This window comes from Podarcis muralis, chromosome 13, assembly GCF_964188315.1.
Source record: "Podarcis muralis chromosome 13, rPodMur119.hap1.1, whole genome shotgun sequence".
Taxonomy (NCBI): Eukaryota; Metazoa; Chordata; class Lepidosauria; order Squamata; family Lacertidae; genus Podarcis; species Podarcis muralis.
The window spans coordinates 2,463,868-2,479,001 of NC_135667.1; the positions used below are offsets into that span (position 1 = coordinate 2,463,868).

Sequence of the window (15,134 nt, forward strand, 5' to 3'; positions counted from 1 at the left end):
CCCCCTTCTACAATTCAGTTATGAACTGGGAATGTTTAACCTGGAGAGGAAAAGAATAATGGGGGAAAGGGGTACGAAACCAGTCTTCAAATCCCTGCTGGATCATGCCAGTGCCCCACCTAGTCCAGAGTCCTTTTCTCACAGGGGCCAAACAATTGCCCCAATGAGAAGTCCACTTGCAGGATCCGAGCATGAGAGCCACTCTCCCGTCCTGTGGTTTCCAGCAGCTGGCACTCAGAAACGTAAAGCTAAAGGGACCCCTGACCATTAGATCCAGTCGTGGCCGACTCTGGGGTTGCGGCGCTCATCTCGCTTTATTGGCCGAGGGAGCCGACATACAGCTTCCGGGTCATGTGGCCAGCAGGACTAAGCCGCTTCTGGCGAACCAGAGCAGCGCACGGAAACACCGTTTACCTTCCCGCCGGAGCGGTACCTATTTATCTACTTGCACTTTGACGTGCTTTCGAACTGCTAGGTTGGCAGGAGCAGGGACCGAGCAACGGGAGCTCACCCCATCGCGGGGATTCGAACCGCCGACCTTCTGATCGGCCAGTCCTAGGCTCTGTGGCTTCAAGCAGACTTCTTGAAGTCTCTTTTGGCGTAGTGGTGAAGCGCTGGATTTTTCTGCCCTGAGCAGGGTGGGGTTGGACTGGATGAGCTCTAGGTGCTTAATAATTTGCTTCTACGGTGGTACCCTGGGTTACATACACTTCAGGTTACATACGCTTCAGGTTACATACGCTTCAGGTTACAGACTCTGCTAACCCAGAAATAGTGCTTCAGGTTAAGAACTTTGCTTCAGGATGAGAACAGAAATCGTGCTCTGGCGGCACAGGGGCAGCAGGAGGCCCCATTAGCTAAAGTGGTGCTTCAGGTTATGAACAGTTTCAGGTTAAGAACAGACCTCCGGAACGAATTAAGTACTTAACCCAAGGTACCACTGTACTGTCCAGGCTCATCTCTGGAAAATTTGAAGCCAATGGTGACAGAGAAAGGTGTGCCACTGGGCATATGCAGAGTGCCTTTCCCTTGCCATTGCAGATCCACAGCCCATTCTCACACGTAACTGAGAGACTATGCGGTGTGAAGGTTATTCAAGACGCCCTTGCAAGCCTGAATGCTCTGGTTTAGAAATTGAAACTCTGGATATTCTGGGAAGCACGACAACCTTTAATAAAGATAAAACAGAACTACTTAAAAAAAAACAAAATCCCGTCCACCAGGAAATCTTCCTTTCCCAAACCCAGTATACAAACCAGCTGCTCTCTGAAGTCAACAAGATAAATATACAGGAAAACTGTACATGTTTAACTTAGTATCAAATATAAACTCTCATAAAGTCCCTTAGAACAAAAACTTTACATAGGTGTATATCCTCTGTGGCACTGAAGCCCTTTATCCCTCTCCTCGCAAGGAGTCGAACTTGGAGCTGTCAAATCTTCACCTTCGCTTTACAGAAATAGCGGAAGCAGCAACTTTTAACGTTTTGGAGAGGAGAGGAAAGGGACTCGCATCCCTGGAGATCGTCTCAACGGTTATTACAGCAGGCATTTTCATAAATCTGCTCCTTTCTCGACAAGAAGGGGGTTGGACTAGATGGCCCCTGGGTCTCCTTGCAGGTCTGTGATTCTAAGACTACGGGCCCCTTCAGAAATGCCCATTTCATTGAGAATTGGCAATGATTTGCGCCCATGATGATATTGCTGCCCTGCCTTCGATATTCTTTGTGCCTGTAAATGTTTTGTCGTAGACACACTGTTTCGTTCCCAATCCTTTCATATCCTGTCCTTCCTGCTGAAATTCTGTAACGTTTTACATACCACAAATGGGGGGAGGGCCTTTGATGGCGCTACAGCCCCCCCAAACAATAATGTGGGAAGCATCACGGAACAACTAATAAAGCTGAATAAATCCATTACTAATGCACTGCTATTGTGTCAAGATTACAGAAGACACTTGCAAAAATAAAACAGCATCTGAAGGTGGCCCTGAAAAGATTGACACCCGCCAATCAAGTCTTTATCGCCTCCAGTGATACAGGGTAGATAGATCTCGCTCCCCTCCAGCCACATCAAACATTTTCGCAGTTCTTTATTTCCCAAGTTAGGTATGCTTTGAAGGACACCTGCCAGTCACCCTCACCTCTTCGGAGCACCTGGTCCCTTCTCAGATGCTCCCTACAAGTGATGCTTTGAAACCATGCAGCCCCTACTTGCGGACGTTTGCTCAGAAGTAAACCCCACTAAATTCACTCCCAAGCAAGTTCACAAAGGGGCTGCGGCTTTCGAGAAACGACTTCCGACTCCCGCTTTCCACATTCACAGCAGAGAGAGCCCAGCAAATACCCAGACAGGACTGTGAAAATGATGGAAGTGGAACCCCAAGGAACTTGCATGCCCTCTGGCTTGCTAATGTGCCGGCCCCCAGAAACCAGCTCTGGAAGGGCACCAGTATTAGCCTTGGGCCCTAGCTCAGTGTAAGGCCTCCCTTGATTTTCCTCTGAGGTTTCCTGGTGGCCGTGGATCTTCCTTTGCTGAAGGTGATATCAGTTCCCCACCAAATCCTTTCATTTTGCTGCCCGCCAAACCTCCTTTCCATTCCTTCCCCATCAAACCTCTGCCTCTTCTCCAGCAACATTTCTCTCGTCCCTCCTAACCAGCCCCCACAAAACACACATCTTTACAGCCCAAACACTGTCCGTCACTGGGAGAGGGGGCACCGTTGGTCAAGCAGCCACAGGCCCCCGCGGAGACCACCTTGTCCGAGATTTTTCTGCCGCCCACCTCCTTTGCCCCACAACAGAGGGATCATGGGCCTTGTGCCGCTCAGCGCGGGCCCCTTTGGGAAAACTCAGTGTCTTGGGTTCGAAATGCTTCCCATCTTGGCTTTGCAGACTTCCTTCCTCTCCTCCGTTCCTCTCATTCTCTCTCTTTTTCTCTCCTCCTCCAAAATTGATGGTTGAAAAAGCCCCGCTTTCCTGACAACAGCAGCATCCTCCTCCAAGGTGGACCACCATTGCTCCCTTCGAAAACCCGGGGAGCGGCCTTGCTACCTGTTTGCAGACACGGCACCATAAACCCAGCTCTTGTTTTCTCTTTCGGGCAGGGTCAGGAACCACAGAGGGCAGTGTGTGTGTGTGAATGTGCAGGGATGAGTGTCACCGGCTCCTGGGCAAGCGAGTCAAAAGTTTCCCCCCCGGCTGAGAAAGGCAGTCCGCACGGAACCCGGGTGTGCACATGCATGCGTGCGTGCGTGTGGTTGACACCTGCCAATCAAACCAAGCTGTCACTCAGCGGGCAACACAGGGGCACCCATCCCCTCCAGCAGTGGGCGGTTGGGGGTGGCAGCAGCATGCGGAGTGGTATGCGTTGGTGGCGCTGGTCTCCCTCCGTCACCTGGCACAGGCCTCTGTAATGTACAGGCTGACTTTCCCCCGGATGAAACTCGAGTAAACGCTGAACAGCTTTTTCATGGTCTGTACGCTCAGGGTGCGGGTCGAGACGTCATCTTGGGGGGCTTCCTGCAAGAGAGGTGTCTGTTTACTTAACGGGTATCTTTCTTTTCTTTTTTTGCCTTTCAGGTTTTATTTTTTATTTTTTCCCCAAATACTTTTTATTGCTTTTTTGTAACAACAACAAATAAAATAAATTTACATTCAAAAATTTGTATGTTTTCTTATTGTGCCCAGACTTCCTTCCATCCCTTCAACCGTTTTCATATCTCAAATCTTTTCTTACAGTTTCTTATTTACACTCCATCCACATCACAAGATTTGCATTAATCCTGCTACAGTTTTTAAATTCTTACAATTGCTCCGTATACATTCAACAAATTTACTCCAATCCTTTTCGAACTTTGCTTCTTTTCGGTTCCGAATCTTATAAGTCAAATTTCGCCAATTCTATGTATTCAAACGTTTTTGTTTGCCACTCCGTTAAAGTTGGGATTTCCATTTCTGAGCCACTAAGATTCTAGCGGCGGCCGTTGCGTACGCGAATAGTTTGCAATCTTTCTTTTTTAATTCATCCCCTGTTATCCCTGGCAAAAATGCTTCTGGTTTCTTTCGGAAAGTGTATTAATGGGTATCTTTCACTGGAACAGTTTAGGCAGCTGGTGCCGAGCTGGCGCCCACTGGGTGTCTTGGACTACAACTCCCATCAGCATCAGCTAGGGTCAGATGGCAGCCATAGGCTGCATTCAGACCATATATTTCAACTATGATGCTGCTTTAAACAGCCATGGCTTGCCCCAAAGGATTCTGGGAGTTGTAGTTTGTTAGGGGTGGTGAGAGTTGAAATGCCCCCTCCATTCCCCTCACAGAGCTACTATTCACAGAACGGTTTAATCGTCCCCCTTCGCAAGGGAACTCTGGGAATTGTAGCCCTAACAACCCTCAGCACCCTGAACAAGCCATAGCTCCCAGAAATCTCTTTTTTTCCCCACACGGAACTCGCCGGAAATCAGTTCTGGCACCTCTCATGTAGGCCCTATTGCCATCCTTGAAAGAAAAAGCCACAGCTCCCAGAATCCTTTGGGGGAAGCCATGACTGTTCAAACTAGTATGATAGTGTGCTCTGTGAGGGGAAGAAGGGGGTCTCCTCACAACTCTTAGCTCCCATCACAAACTTCTGCTCCCAGAATCCTTTGGGGGAAGCCATGACTGTTCAAATTAGTATTATAGTGTGCTCTGTGAGGGGAAGAAGGGGGTCTCCTCACAACTCTTGTCTCACTTCACAAACTTCTGCTCCCAGAATCCTTTGGGGGAAGCCATGACTGTTCAAATTAGTATTATAGTGTGCTCTGTGAGGGGAAGAAGGGGGTCTCCTCACAACTCTTAGCTCCCTTCACAAACTTCAGCTCCCAGAATCCTTTGGGGGAAGCCATGGTTGTTCAAAGGGGCACCATGGTGCTCTCTGTGAGGGGAATAAAGGGGTCTCTCCTCAGGAATCTCAGCGCCTCTAACAAGCCACAGCTCCCAGAATCCTTTAGGGGAAGCCATGACTGTTCAAACTAGCATTATAGTGTGCTCTGTGAGGGGAAGAAGGGGGTCTCCTCACAACTCTCGGCTCCCTTCACAAACTTCAGCTCCCAGAATCCTTTGGGGGGGAAGCCATGACTGTTTAAAGTGGTATACTGTAGTACGCTTTTGTGAGGGGAATAGCGGGTCTCCTCACAACGTTCAGCATCTTTAACAAAGTACAGCTCCCAGAATACTTTGTGGGATGCCATGACCGTTGAAAGTGGTATCACAGTGAGCTCTGTGATGGGACTAGGGGTCTCTTCCTTCAGAAGAAGCCATGACTGTTCAAACGGGCATCATAGTGCTCTCTGTGAGGGGAATATAGGGGTCTCCTCAGAAATCTCAGCACTCTGAACAAGCCACTGCTCCCAGAATCCTTTGGGGGAAGCCATGACTGTTCAAAGGGGCACCATAGTGCTCTCTGTGAGGGGAATAGGGGTCTCCTCAGAAATCTCAGCGCCTGTAAAAAGCCACTGCTCCCAGAATCCTTTGGGGGAAGCCATGGTTGTTCAAAGGGGCACTATAGTGTTCTCTGTGAGGGGAATAAAAGGGTCTCCTCAGAAATCTCAGCACTCTGAAACATAGCTGTCAACGTTTCGCTTTTTTAAAGGAAAATTCCCTTATTCTGAATGGGATTCCTCGCAAGAAAAGGGAAAAGTTGACAGCTATGCTCTGAACAAGCCACGGCTCCCAGAATCCTGTGGGGGAAGCCGTGACTGCATAGATGTATCCAGGGCTTCTTTTTTCACATGGAACTTGCCGGAAATCAGTTCTGGCACCTCTCATGTAGGCGCCATTGCCATCCTTGAGAGAACAAGGGAGGTGTTCTTGGCGAGTTCCAGAGCCTCTTTTTTTCCTAGAAAAACAGCACTATATAGTGCTCTGTGTGAGGGGAATAAAGGGGTCTCCTCAGAAATCTCTGTGAGGGGAAGAAGGGGGTCTCCTCACAACTCTCGGCTCCCTTCACAAACTTCAGCTCCCAGAATCCTTTGTGGGAAGCCATGATTGTTCAAAGGGGCACCATAGTCCTATGAAGGGAATAAAGGGGTCTCCTCAGAAATCTCAGCACTCTGAACAAGCCACAGTTCCCAGAATCCTTTGGGGGAAGCCATGATTGTTCAAAGGGGTACCATAGTCCTCTCTGTGAAGGGAATAAGGAGGTCTCTCCTCAGAAATCTCAGCACTCTGAACAAGCTACAGCTCCCAGAATCCTTTGGGGGAAGCCATGACTGTTCAGGGTGGTCTCAAAGTGCACTCCGTGAGGGGAATAAGGAGGTCTCTCCTCACAACTCTCATTGCCCTGCCCTGCCATTAAGGCTAGCCTTTTTTTCCCAAATGAAACTCTCTTCCCTCCACCTTTCCCTCCCTCTTTACAAGGTCATAGGTGATCAAGGCCTTTGCTGTGCATTCCCACTCCGTGAGGGAATCTGTGAGGGCGATCCGAGGGGCTTAACTTGGGCCATATTTCCAGGGTGTGAAGGGGAGCCCTTGGGATTTGCAAAAGCTGCCTCAGGAGGAGGCAGAAGGGTGGGGAAAGGAGGCCTGGAAAATTACTAGCTGGTTCTGGTTGCCGCCGGAAAGGAAACTGGCCCAGGAGAGTCAGGGTTCGCTATCCTATTCAGACACCTGAAGGCAGCCCTGTTTAGGGAAGCTTTTAATGTTTAATAGACTATTGTATTTTAGTGTTTTGTTGGAAGCCGCCCAGAGTGGCTGGGGAAACCCTGCCAGATGGGCGGGGTATAAATAAATTATTATTATTACAGTGGTGCCTCGCAAGACGAAATTAATTCGTTCCGCGAGTTTTTTCGTCTTGCGATTTTTTACGTCTTGCGAAGCACGGTGTCGGAAAAGTTTTGGAAAAGCTTCAAAAATCACCAAAGTCTTTAAAAACCTCAAAAAAAGGCTACCACACCGCGTGCTATGAGTTGCTCCTCGAAGTCAAGTCGCAACTGTATTAACGGTGTTAAGAAAAAGGAAACAAACTTGCAAGACGTTTCCGTCTTGCGAAGCAAGCCCATAGGGAAAATCGTCTTGCGAAGCAGCTCAAAAAACCAAAAACCCTTTCGTCTTGCGAGTTTTCCATCTTGCGAGGCATTCGTCTTGCGAGGTACCACTGTATTATTATTATTATTATTATTATTATTATTATTATTATTATTATTATTATTATTTCCACACGGCCTGCAAAGAGGTAGCAATATTTGCACCGCCACGCTAGCAGAAATATTGGGGATTTTGCTCTTCTGTAGAGGAGACCAACTCTCTGCTGTCCCAGTCTAACACTATTTCAAATTCTGCTTTTTTTGAAAATTTTGCAGGCAAATCTGAATTTGCAGAACGGCTGCTTTGGCGATTCCGTCTCCCTTCTCCCGCTTTGTTACTAAGAAGAGTCGAACCGCCTCTACTGCGCTTCGTCCATGCGCTCCGAGGAAACTGCTTCTCTCTCTCTGTGCACATACTGGCCAGCAGGAGTGGAAGACTTCCTCTGCGCACGTGCAAAGTGCCAATGTGCATGTTCCCAAGACGTCTCCGTTACAACAAAGCGCTGCTGAGCACACGTGCAAAGGCGTTTCTCTCGTCCTAAAAGCCACCTGGAGTTAAGGAGCAGGGCTGTGATTTGTCGTGATGCCAGCAATAGAGCGGGTTGGACTAGATGACCATTGAGGGTCCCTTTCCAATTCTGTCATTCTGAGCAAGGAACTCCAGCCTCCTCGCCAACCAGCACTCCCTCCCCACAAATCTGGTGCTTCGCTCTCACCTGGGCTCCGTGGCCGCGCAAGATGTTTCTGATGCTCCGCAGGCAGCTCTCCATCACTTCCAGCTGGCGGACAAAAGGCTGCATGGCCGAATGGTGCCTTTGGACTTGGCTGATGGCCCTCGAAAGGAGGGTCTGGCCTCTCCACACCTCGGACGCCTGCCTCGTCCTCTAGCAGAGCGGGGTGGGGAGAATAAGTCCATTAGTGAAGTTACAGGGGTGGGCATATACGTCCGTTCCAGTTACTCTCAGTTTCTCAATTTCCCCTGTCTTAAACTCTCTACGTTTCTGCAGCAATTTAAATTTAAAAGACAAATCCCTGTGAAAGTTCATCAGTATTTGAGGGCAAATTTCTTCCTAATACACACATTTTTGCAATGAATTTTCCCTAATAGGGACCTCAGTAGTAGTAGTAACAACAACAACAACAAATTGTTGTTGCTGTTGTTGTTGTTGTTGTTATTTATGCCCCACCCATCTGGCTGGGTTTCCCCAGCCACTCTGGGTGACTCACAACAGAGTAATAATAATAATAATAATAATAATAATAAAGTGATGGTAAAGGGCAGGTAACAAATAAATAAGAATACAGTGGTACCTCGGGTTACATACTCTTCAGGTTACATACGCTTCAGGTTACAGACTTCACTAACCCAGAAACAGTGTTTCAGGTTAAGAACTTTGCTTCAGGGTGAGAACAGAAATCGTGCTCTGGTGGCGCAGCGGCAGTGGGAGGCCCCATTAGCTAAAGTGGTGCTTCAGGTTAAGAACAGTTTCAGGTTAAGAACGGACCTCCGGAACGAATTAAGTACTTAACCCGAGGTACCACTGTAGTAATAATGCATTTTTGTGATAGGGTTTCACCAATATGTGCATTCTTATGCCTGCTTTCTCTAGCAGATGAGTTTTTTATTATTATTTTTACACTCATTGGTTGGAGAATCGCATTGCAAAATTCGGAGAAGTGTGATGTTAGGAGAAAGCCTTTGTTTCAGTTCTCATATTGGTTTATTTCTCATTGAAATGCAGACAGAATTTAATTTCTTCCCCCAGCCCTGGTGCTGAGCAGGCCCCACAGTGAATTGCATCAGCCACCCCCACCCCACCCCCCCGCTCTCGGCAACCCCCTTCCCTACCCCAGATCAAACTTACATTCATTTTTCTCCAGCTACGTATGTTGACTCCGGTGTCCAGCACCATGACAGGTTCAGGCAGGTTGCAGGAAGTTCTACAAAGTTCTACCTGTAGAGAAATCAGAGTCCATTCACATCTATGCTACGGATTTAAACTGCTTTGAGATGTGGCTTAGTTGGCACAAGGAATTCTGGGAGCTGTAGTTTTAAGACCCTTATGTGAGTTATGCAGCTGGATCAGACCAAAGGTCTGCCTCATTCTGCATCCTGTTCCCACATTGGCCCAGCTCAAACAATTGCCAACAAGAAGCCCACAAGCTGCCTGGCACTTTGGGGCTTGCTTCCCCAGTGACTGGTATCCAGAGGGGTCCTTCCTGCAGGGAAGTTATAGGCCAATAGGATATTTATTTACTTCATAAAATTCATACACCGTTTGATTGTAATGCACAAAAAACCACCTCAAAGTGGTTTACAAAAAGGATAAAGCAATAAAATTATCAATAAGAAGAATTAACAACGATCATTTAAGACTTTCGAAAAGTTAAAATAACAGTAGACTAAAAATCTGGGTAGGTTTGTCTAAACAAAAATATTTTTAGCCGGATGCCTGCCTGATGAGGGTGACTACCTGGTATCAATAGGCAGGGAGTTCCAGAGTGTAAAATACCCAGTTCTTACAAATGCAAAATGGGTATTATATGCCATATTTGTCAAAATTGTCAAAAACGACACTGCCAACATGGGCCTGGATTTTCCTGGACATTTTTAGCAATTTCCACCTGGACACTGCTTCTGACTGCAGTATTCTGGCTATGTCCAGGAAATTCCAGATGTATGGCAACCTTATATTATGTGGCACCTGTAGCAGTGCCAATTCTGCAGATCTAAGCAGCCAAGGAGGCATATTGGGGTAAGGTGATCTCACAGGTTAATTGGTCCCAGGTTGTGGTAAGGGCTTTGCATGCCAAAAGCAAAACCTTGAGCTTGGCCCGGTAGATATAGAATCATAGATTCATAGAATTGTAGAGTTGGGAGGGACCCTGAATGTCATCTAGTCCAGTGTTTCCCAACCTTGGGCCTCCAGCTGTTTTTGAACTACAATTCCCATCATTCCTGACCACTGGTCTTGCTAGCTAGGGATGATGGGAGTTGTAGTCCAAAAACAGCTGGAGGCCCAAGGTTGGGAAACATTCTAGTCCAACCCCCCACAATGCAGGAATCTCAGCTAAAGCATCCATGACAGGTGGCCATCCAATTTCTGCTAAAAACCTACAAGGAAGGAAAGTCGACCGCATTCCAAGGGAGTCCGTTCCACTGTCGAACAGTACATAGATGCACCATTTAGTTAATATTTTGTCATATATTTATTAAGAAAATATTTATAAACAACAACAGCCCTCTGAGCAATGTACACAAAACAATATAAAATGATTACCAGTGCTACCCAGATAAAAACCAGCAAAATGCTTCAGAGCACTGTATGCTTGTTGAAATAAACACCCCCCCCCCTTTTTTTTTTTGGCATAAAGCTTTTTCTGATGTTATAAGATCCCTGCTGGGCCAGGCCAAAGAGGCCCTGTCTGGTCCAGCATCCTGTTCTCACAGTGGCCAAACAAATGACCCAAGCAGAGTGGACATGATGTCAGACGTGGACATGGTGACTAGGGCCTGTTCATTTCAGTGGGTCTCCTCTGAGAGGGACACATCTTCATTTATTTTCCAAAAAGCCCTTTGAAAGCCATCCAGGCCGGTGTCCACCACTGCAGCTTGTCAGAGCAAATGCCATAGTTTTAACTAGTGCTTAGAGTGTCGGGCTAGGACTTGGGAGAGATCAGGGTTCAAATCCCCACTCAGCGGCCATGAAGCTCCCCAGGTGTGACTTGGGGGGGGGCAGTTGTTGCCTTCTCTCAGCCTCACCTACCTCACAGGGTTGTTGTTGTGGAGAAAACCATGAACGCGCCACCTTGAACTGCTTGGAGAAGAAGGTGGGGTATAAATGCATTTGAATAAGCGAATGACTAAACCTTATGCCCTGTGTGTGTGTGTGTGTACAGGAAGGAAAGAAAGAATGGGAAGGGAGCAGAGCAAGAAAAGAGGGCAAGCAAGCAGACGTACGATTTCACTCTCAGCCTTGCTGACATCTTGGATGTACTTGTTCATGACACGCTGGTCGCACATGGGCTCGGGGGTCGTAAGGAGCACTGGGGCCAGGAATCCCAACATTAACAGGAGAGGAGTCAGCCCTGGGGAATAAAAGGTGAGGTCCTCCTTAGATCTTTGGCAGAGCTGCTTTGCATCGTCATGCGCACGTCATCCATCTGCCCATCACAACTACAGTTGTACCTTGGAAGATGAATGGAATCTGTTCCACAATTCCCTTCGACTTCCAAAATGTTCGAAAACTAAATCGCGGTTTCCGATTGGCTGCAGGAAGCTCCTGTCGCCAATCAGAAGCTGCAGAAGCCCCGTCGGACGTTCGAGTTCCAAAAGAACGTTTGCAAATTGCGGCGTCCGGGAGCCAAAATGTACGAGTTCCAGGGCATTCGCAATCCAAGCTACGACTGTAGTCTAGCGGTGGTTTTGTCTGTCCACCAGCCCATCCACCCCCCCATCACCATATCAAATATTAAAATTCAACGAAGTAAACAAAGACAAAACTATTTCCAAAATACCCATTTTCCCAGAAACCCATTAGGCTGATTTATATGTATAATAAATTAACTTAAGCTTTTGGTTTTTCCCCAATCCGTTCATGTACAGTAGGAGATGTATCTTCTCCCCATAAACTTAGCAGCAATTATAAGATTGAACACTTAATTCTCAATCACTTTTCTGGGATGAGAATAATAATAATTTATGACTTATATGCTGCCCGTCTGACTGATAGCATCCTTCAGATAAGCAAGCAGAAATATTTTAGGTTCTAAGAGTATATGATATCCTAACTTATCAGAAATGTTATCCTGGATGGATTTTCAAAATATTCCAAAAGATATGAATGTAATGCACTATTATTATTATTATTATTATTATTATTATTATTATTATTATTATCTTATTAGTGGCGCTTTTTTTTTAGCCAATGCAATCCAAAGTGACTTGTCACAACCTTCCTTTCACAGAATCACAGAATTGCAGAGTTGGAAGAGACCCCGGGGGGTCATCTATCCCAACCCTCTGCACTGCAGAAACCACAAGCGCCAGACATTTAATCTTGCCTGCCTCCGGAATCCCACAAGCAGGATGGAATGCAGGAAATTTCAGGTATGGCTTTTAGAGGTTTAGACAGCTCCAAATCCAGCTGTAAATCCCAGGGAGGGAAGAGACATTCTTTGGCTCCACATCTTCCCCACCCCCTTCTGTCAGGACTCCTGTCCTTCAATAACTGCCGGGCAGGCAGGAATATGAAATGTCCCCTCCTCTCTCATTCCTCCCCGTGTCCACAGTATAGTTTTCAAGACCATCGACCCGGGCTGGGTGTGCGCGCACGGTTTCTTTCCATCAGCGTTTTGCATTTTAGGCGAGTTGCTTAGTGATGTTTGCAATGTTGCAATTCCAAACTCCAAATTCGGCACTGCAGATCCCACTTCAAGCTCCCTTTTATCAGCTCCTGGTGTCGACAGAGCCCTTATCAGCACCTTCCACTTCTCCGTGCTTCAACTCATACAGTTTCTCTCTCTCCCACACACACACATACCACAGTCCAGCCTGGGAATATGCATGAGATTTCCCCTACATTCTCCTGACACACAAAACAGAGAGAAATTCCCAGAGACCTCCGAGTCCCCAGAAATGTGGCTGTCCAGAAGGAAACCCACAGAGCCCTGATCTTCTACCTGGTGCGTGGGTGTTCAAATCTCTGTTCAAATCTCACAGTTCTCTGCCGCAAACTGATTCATTGGCTTTTGACAAGCCTCACCTGCCCCCTAAGCTCCCCGATGCCAAAAGGGGATGCAAAGACTGGCCTGCCTGGGAGGGGTGACCTTCGGCAATGCCTGAGAAAATGCTCTGATTTCCCCACTGCTGAGAAGTCCCCTTCCCCTGGGGCTCCTCTCTTCCAGAGGACCCAGGTGTCTCTCAAGGCTGCTGCACAAATCCTAGAGGCTCCATTTGCAACCGATCAAATAGAAGAAAACCTTAGGGCTGCAATCCCAGTATCCCCTCCTTATCAGGCACCAAGTCCCCTATGCCCCCATAAGAACACAGCTGAGTGGCTTCCAAATTCCCCTTCTTGCCAATAAAGAGGCCCAGGGCTACCTAGACTAGGACTTTTGGGTTTCCAGAGCCCCCACTCCACCCCCGCAAGGCACCTGCCTGCTGCCACCTCCTGCCTATTATCTAACAGCCTGCCGGAGGAGGATTTCATAACCTCAGCGGACCCCTGCCTTGACTAATTTTACAACCTCCGTTTCCCAAACTTTGAGAGGGTCAAGGGAGAGGGTGGGTGAAAAGTCACCCAGCAGCAAAGCATCTGCGTGGAGTGCAGAAGGTCCCTGCTTCAGTCCTCCCAGGCACCCCAGCATCAAGGAGCAGGCCATGGAGGAAAGGAGCCCCTCTCTCTACCTGAGACTACTCCAGAGGGAGGGCAGCTACTGCTGCTGTCGCTGCTGCCAGTCAGGGCTGGGCTGTGAGAAGCAAATGGCCTGGCCTACAGCAGCTTCCTCTAGCCACCTTGCTGTGCTCAGCCAATTCCCTTTGGCAGGGGCCCAACTCAATCGATTGCCGCAGCTGGCACCGTCCCCCTGACCTCCCCCTTGGCAACCGCCGGAGCGGACGGACGCTACTCACCAGGTATCCCCATAGCCAAAACTTCATGGTCCTAGAGACTAGCGGACCCCTTCTGCCCCATGGCTAGCCATGGACCGTCATTCCGGGGTAGGGGCGGCGGCTGAGCAGGTTGACCGCGGCAGCTCCACGCGAGGGACGTCCAGCAGCTTATATTTCCCTCCTTTCTCTCTCCAGATCACGCAAAAGTCCGGCTGGTTTGGCTCGGCGAAGAGGAAGAGGTCACAATCCGCACACGCCAAGGTGAGTTTGCAAAGGACCTCGTCCGATACGGTGGCGCCCTCTTCACCTTTTGACCGGGAAGCCTAACTTCTCAAGAACTTGGTCGGCTGCTCCAGCGCCCTGCTCTCTTTCTCTCTCTGGATCCCAATTGCCACCTGAAGAACCTGATTTCTTCTCTTTTTGGAGGATCTGCTCCTAGCAGCACCGGACACCGGCTTGCATTTTTGCACACACACACACAAATTCCCCACTGATGTTTGCTCGGAGGAGTGGGGGAAAGCGACCCCCTTTCCCCTTCCTCTGCAGACCCCAGATCTCGCGAAAGCTGTGCCACCGGACGCACGAGGCGCAGTTAATGTTTCATCCGCCTGATCCCTCTGCTCTCTGCCCGATGTGGCTTTTCTCCCGCTCTGTCTCTCCCCCCCACCCCGACCTCCACCACGCTCCCTTCCTTCCCTGAGTGCAAGAATGTCACTGGACAGGCCAGGAGGGAGATGGACAATTTCCCTTGGCCGGCCGGAAGCCAAAGGGGGCTTTTTTCCCTTCAAGGAGGAAGGCCCATGCAGGACCAGACACGTCTGCCCCTGGCCGCAGGCCAGACACAGGTTAAGGCGTCAAGGTGGATAAGGTCACTGCCTTGGCAGGCCGCCATCCAGAGAGCCTTGGTGTGCCAAAAAAACGGCGTGAGGAGGAGCACCCCTGACTCACGTCTGGCCAGAGTGACGCTCCTCGGCTGGTGACGCCTTCTCCTCCACCGATGATGCACCCGGGTGTCCTGCCGGATCTCAGCATCCGTGGCTCTCCTCTTGCTCCAAGGCACCCCCGGCACCTGACTTTCAGCCGCACCCTCCCCTAAAATTATAGAGTTGCAGGGGACCCCCAAGGGCCATCTATCCCAACCCCCTGCAAGGCAGGAATCACAGCTGGCAGGTATGACCTCTGTTTAGAAACCTCCAAGGAAGGAGAGAGCCCACAACCTTCCAAGGGAGTCCGTTCCTCTGCCTCTTGCCGTCAGAAAGTTCTTCTTGATGTTTAGACAGAACCTCCTTTCTTGTGGTTTGAATCCGTTGGTTCTTGTCCTGCCCTCCGGAGCCTTAAAAATTCTTCTATGTGAGAAGCCTTCGGATGTGTGAAGCTGTCTATCTTATCACGTCTCAAGTCTTCTCTTCTCCAAGCTAAATAGACCCAGCTCCCTCCTAGAGAATCCAAGCTCCAGGCC

General features: G+C 48.7%; 2 protein-coding genes across 3 annotated transcripts in view; one reads left to right on the forward strand and one right to left on the reverse strand.

Annotated features, from left to right (window-relative positions):
* Window positions 1–1,149: 1,149 nt before the first annotated feature.
* On the reverse strand, window positions 1,150–13,835 carry EPO (erythropoietin). The gene is made up of 5 exons (XM_028702138.2): window positions 13,697–13,835; window positions 11,024–11,151; window positions 8,928–9,017; window positions 7,779–7,946; window positions 1,150–3,520 (listed from the first exon to the last, which is right to left on the reverse strand). The coding sequence occupies exons 1-5, from the start codon at window positions 13,707–13,709 to the stop codon at window positions 3,392–3,394; spliced, it is 528 nt and encodes a 175-aa protein (XP_028557971.1). The 5' UTR covers window positions 13,710–13,835; the 3' UTR covers window positions 1,150–3,391.
* Window positions 11,085–15,134, forward strand: part of TFR2 (transferrin receptor 2) — a 50,887-nt gene continuing 46,837 nt past the window's right edge. Inside the window, exons 1-3 of one of the 2 annotated variants that reach the window (XM_077916786.1) lie at window positions 11,085–11,165; window positions 12,031–12,172; window positions 13,871–13,936. In XM_077916786.1, the coding sequence (XP_077772912.1) occupies window positions 12,152–12,172; window positions 13,871–13,936 (87 nt within the window). In that variant the 5' untranslated portion in view covers window positions 11,085–11,165; window positions 12,031–12,151. Of the gene's footprint in view, window positions 11,166–12,030; window positions 12,173–13,765; window positions 13,937–15,134 lie in introns of those variants that run through there. The other variant, XM_077916785.1, reaches the window with a different exon arrangement.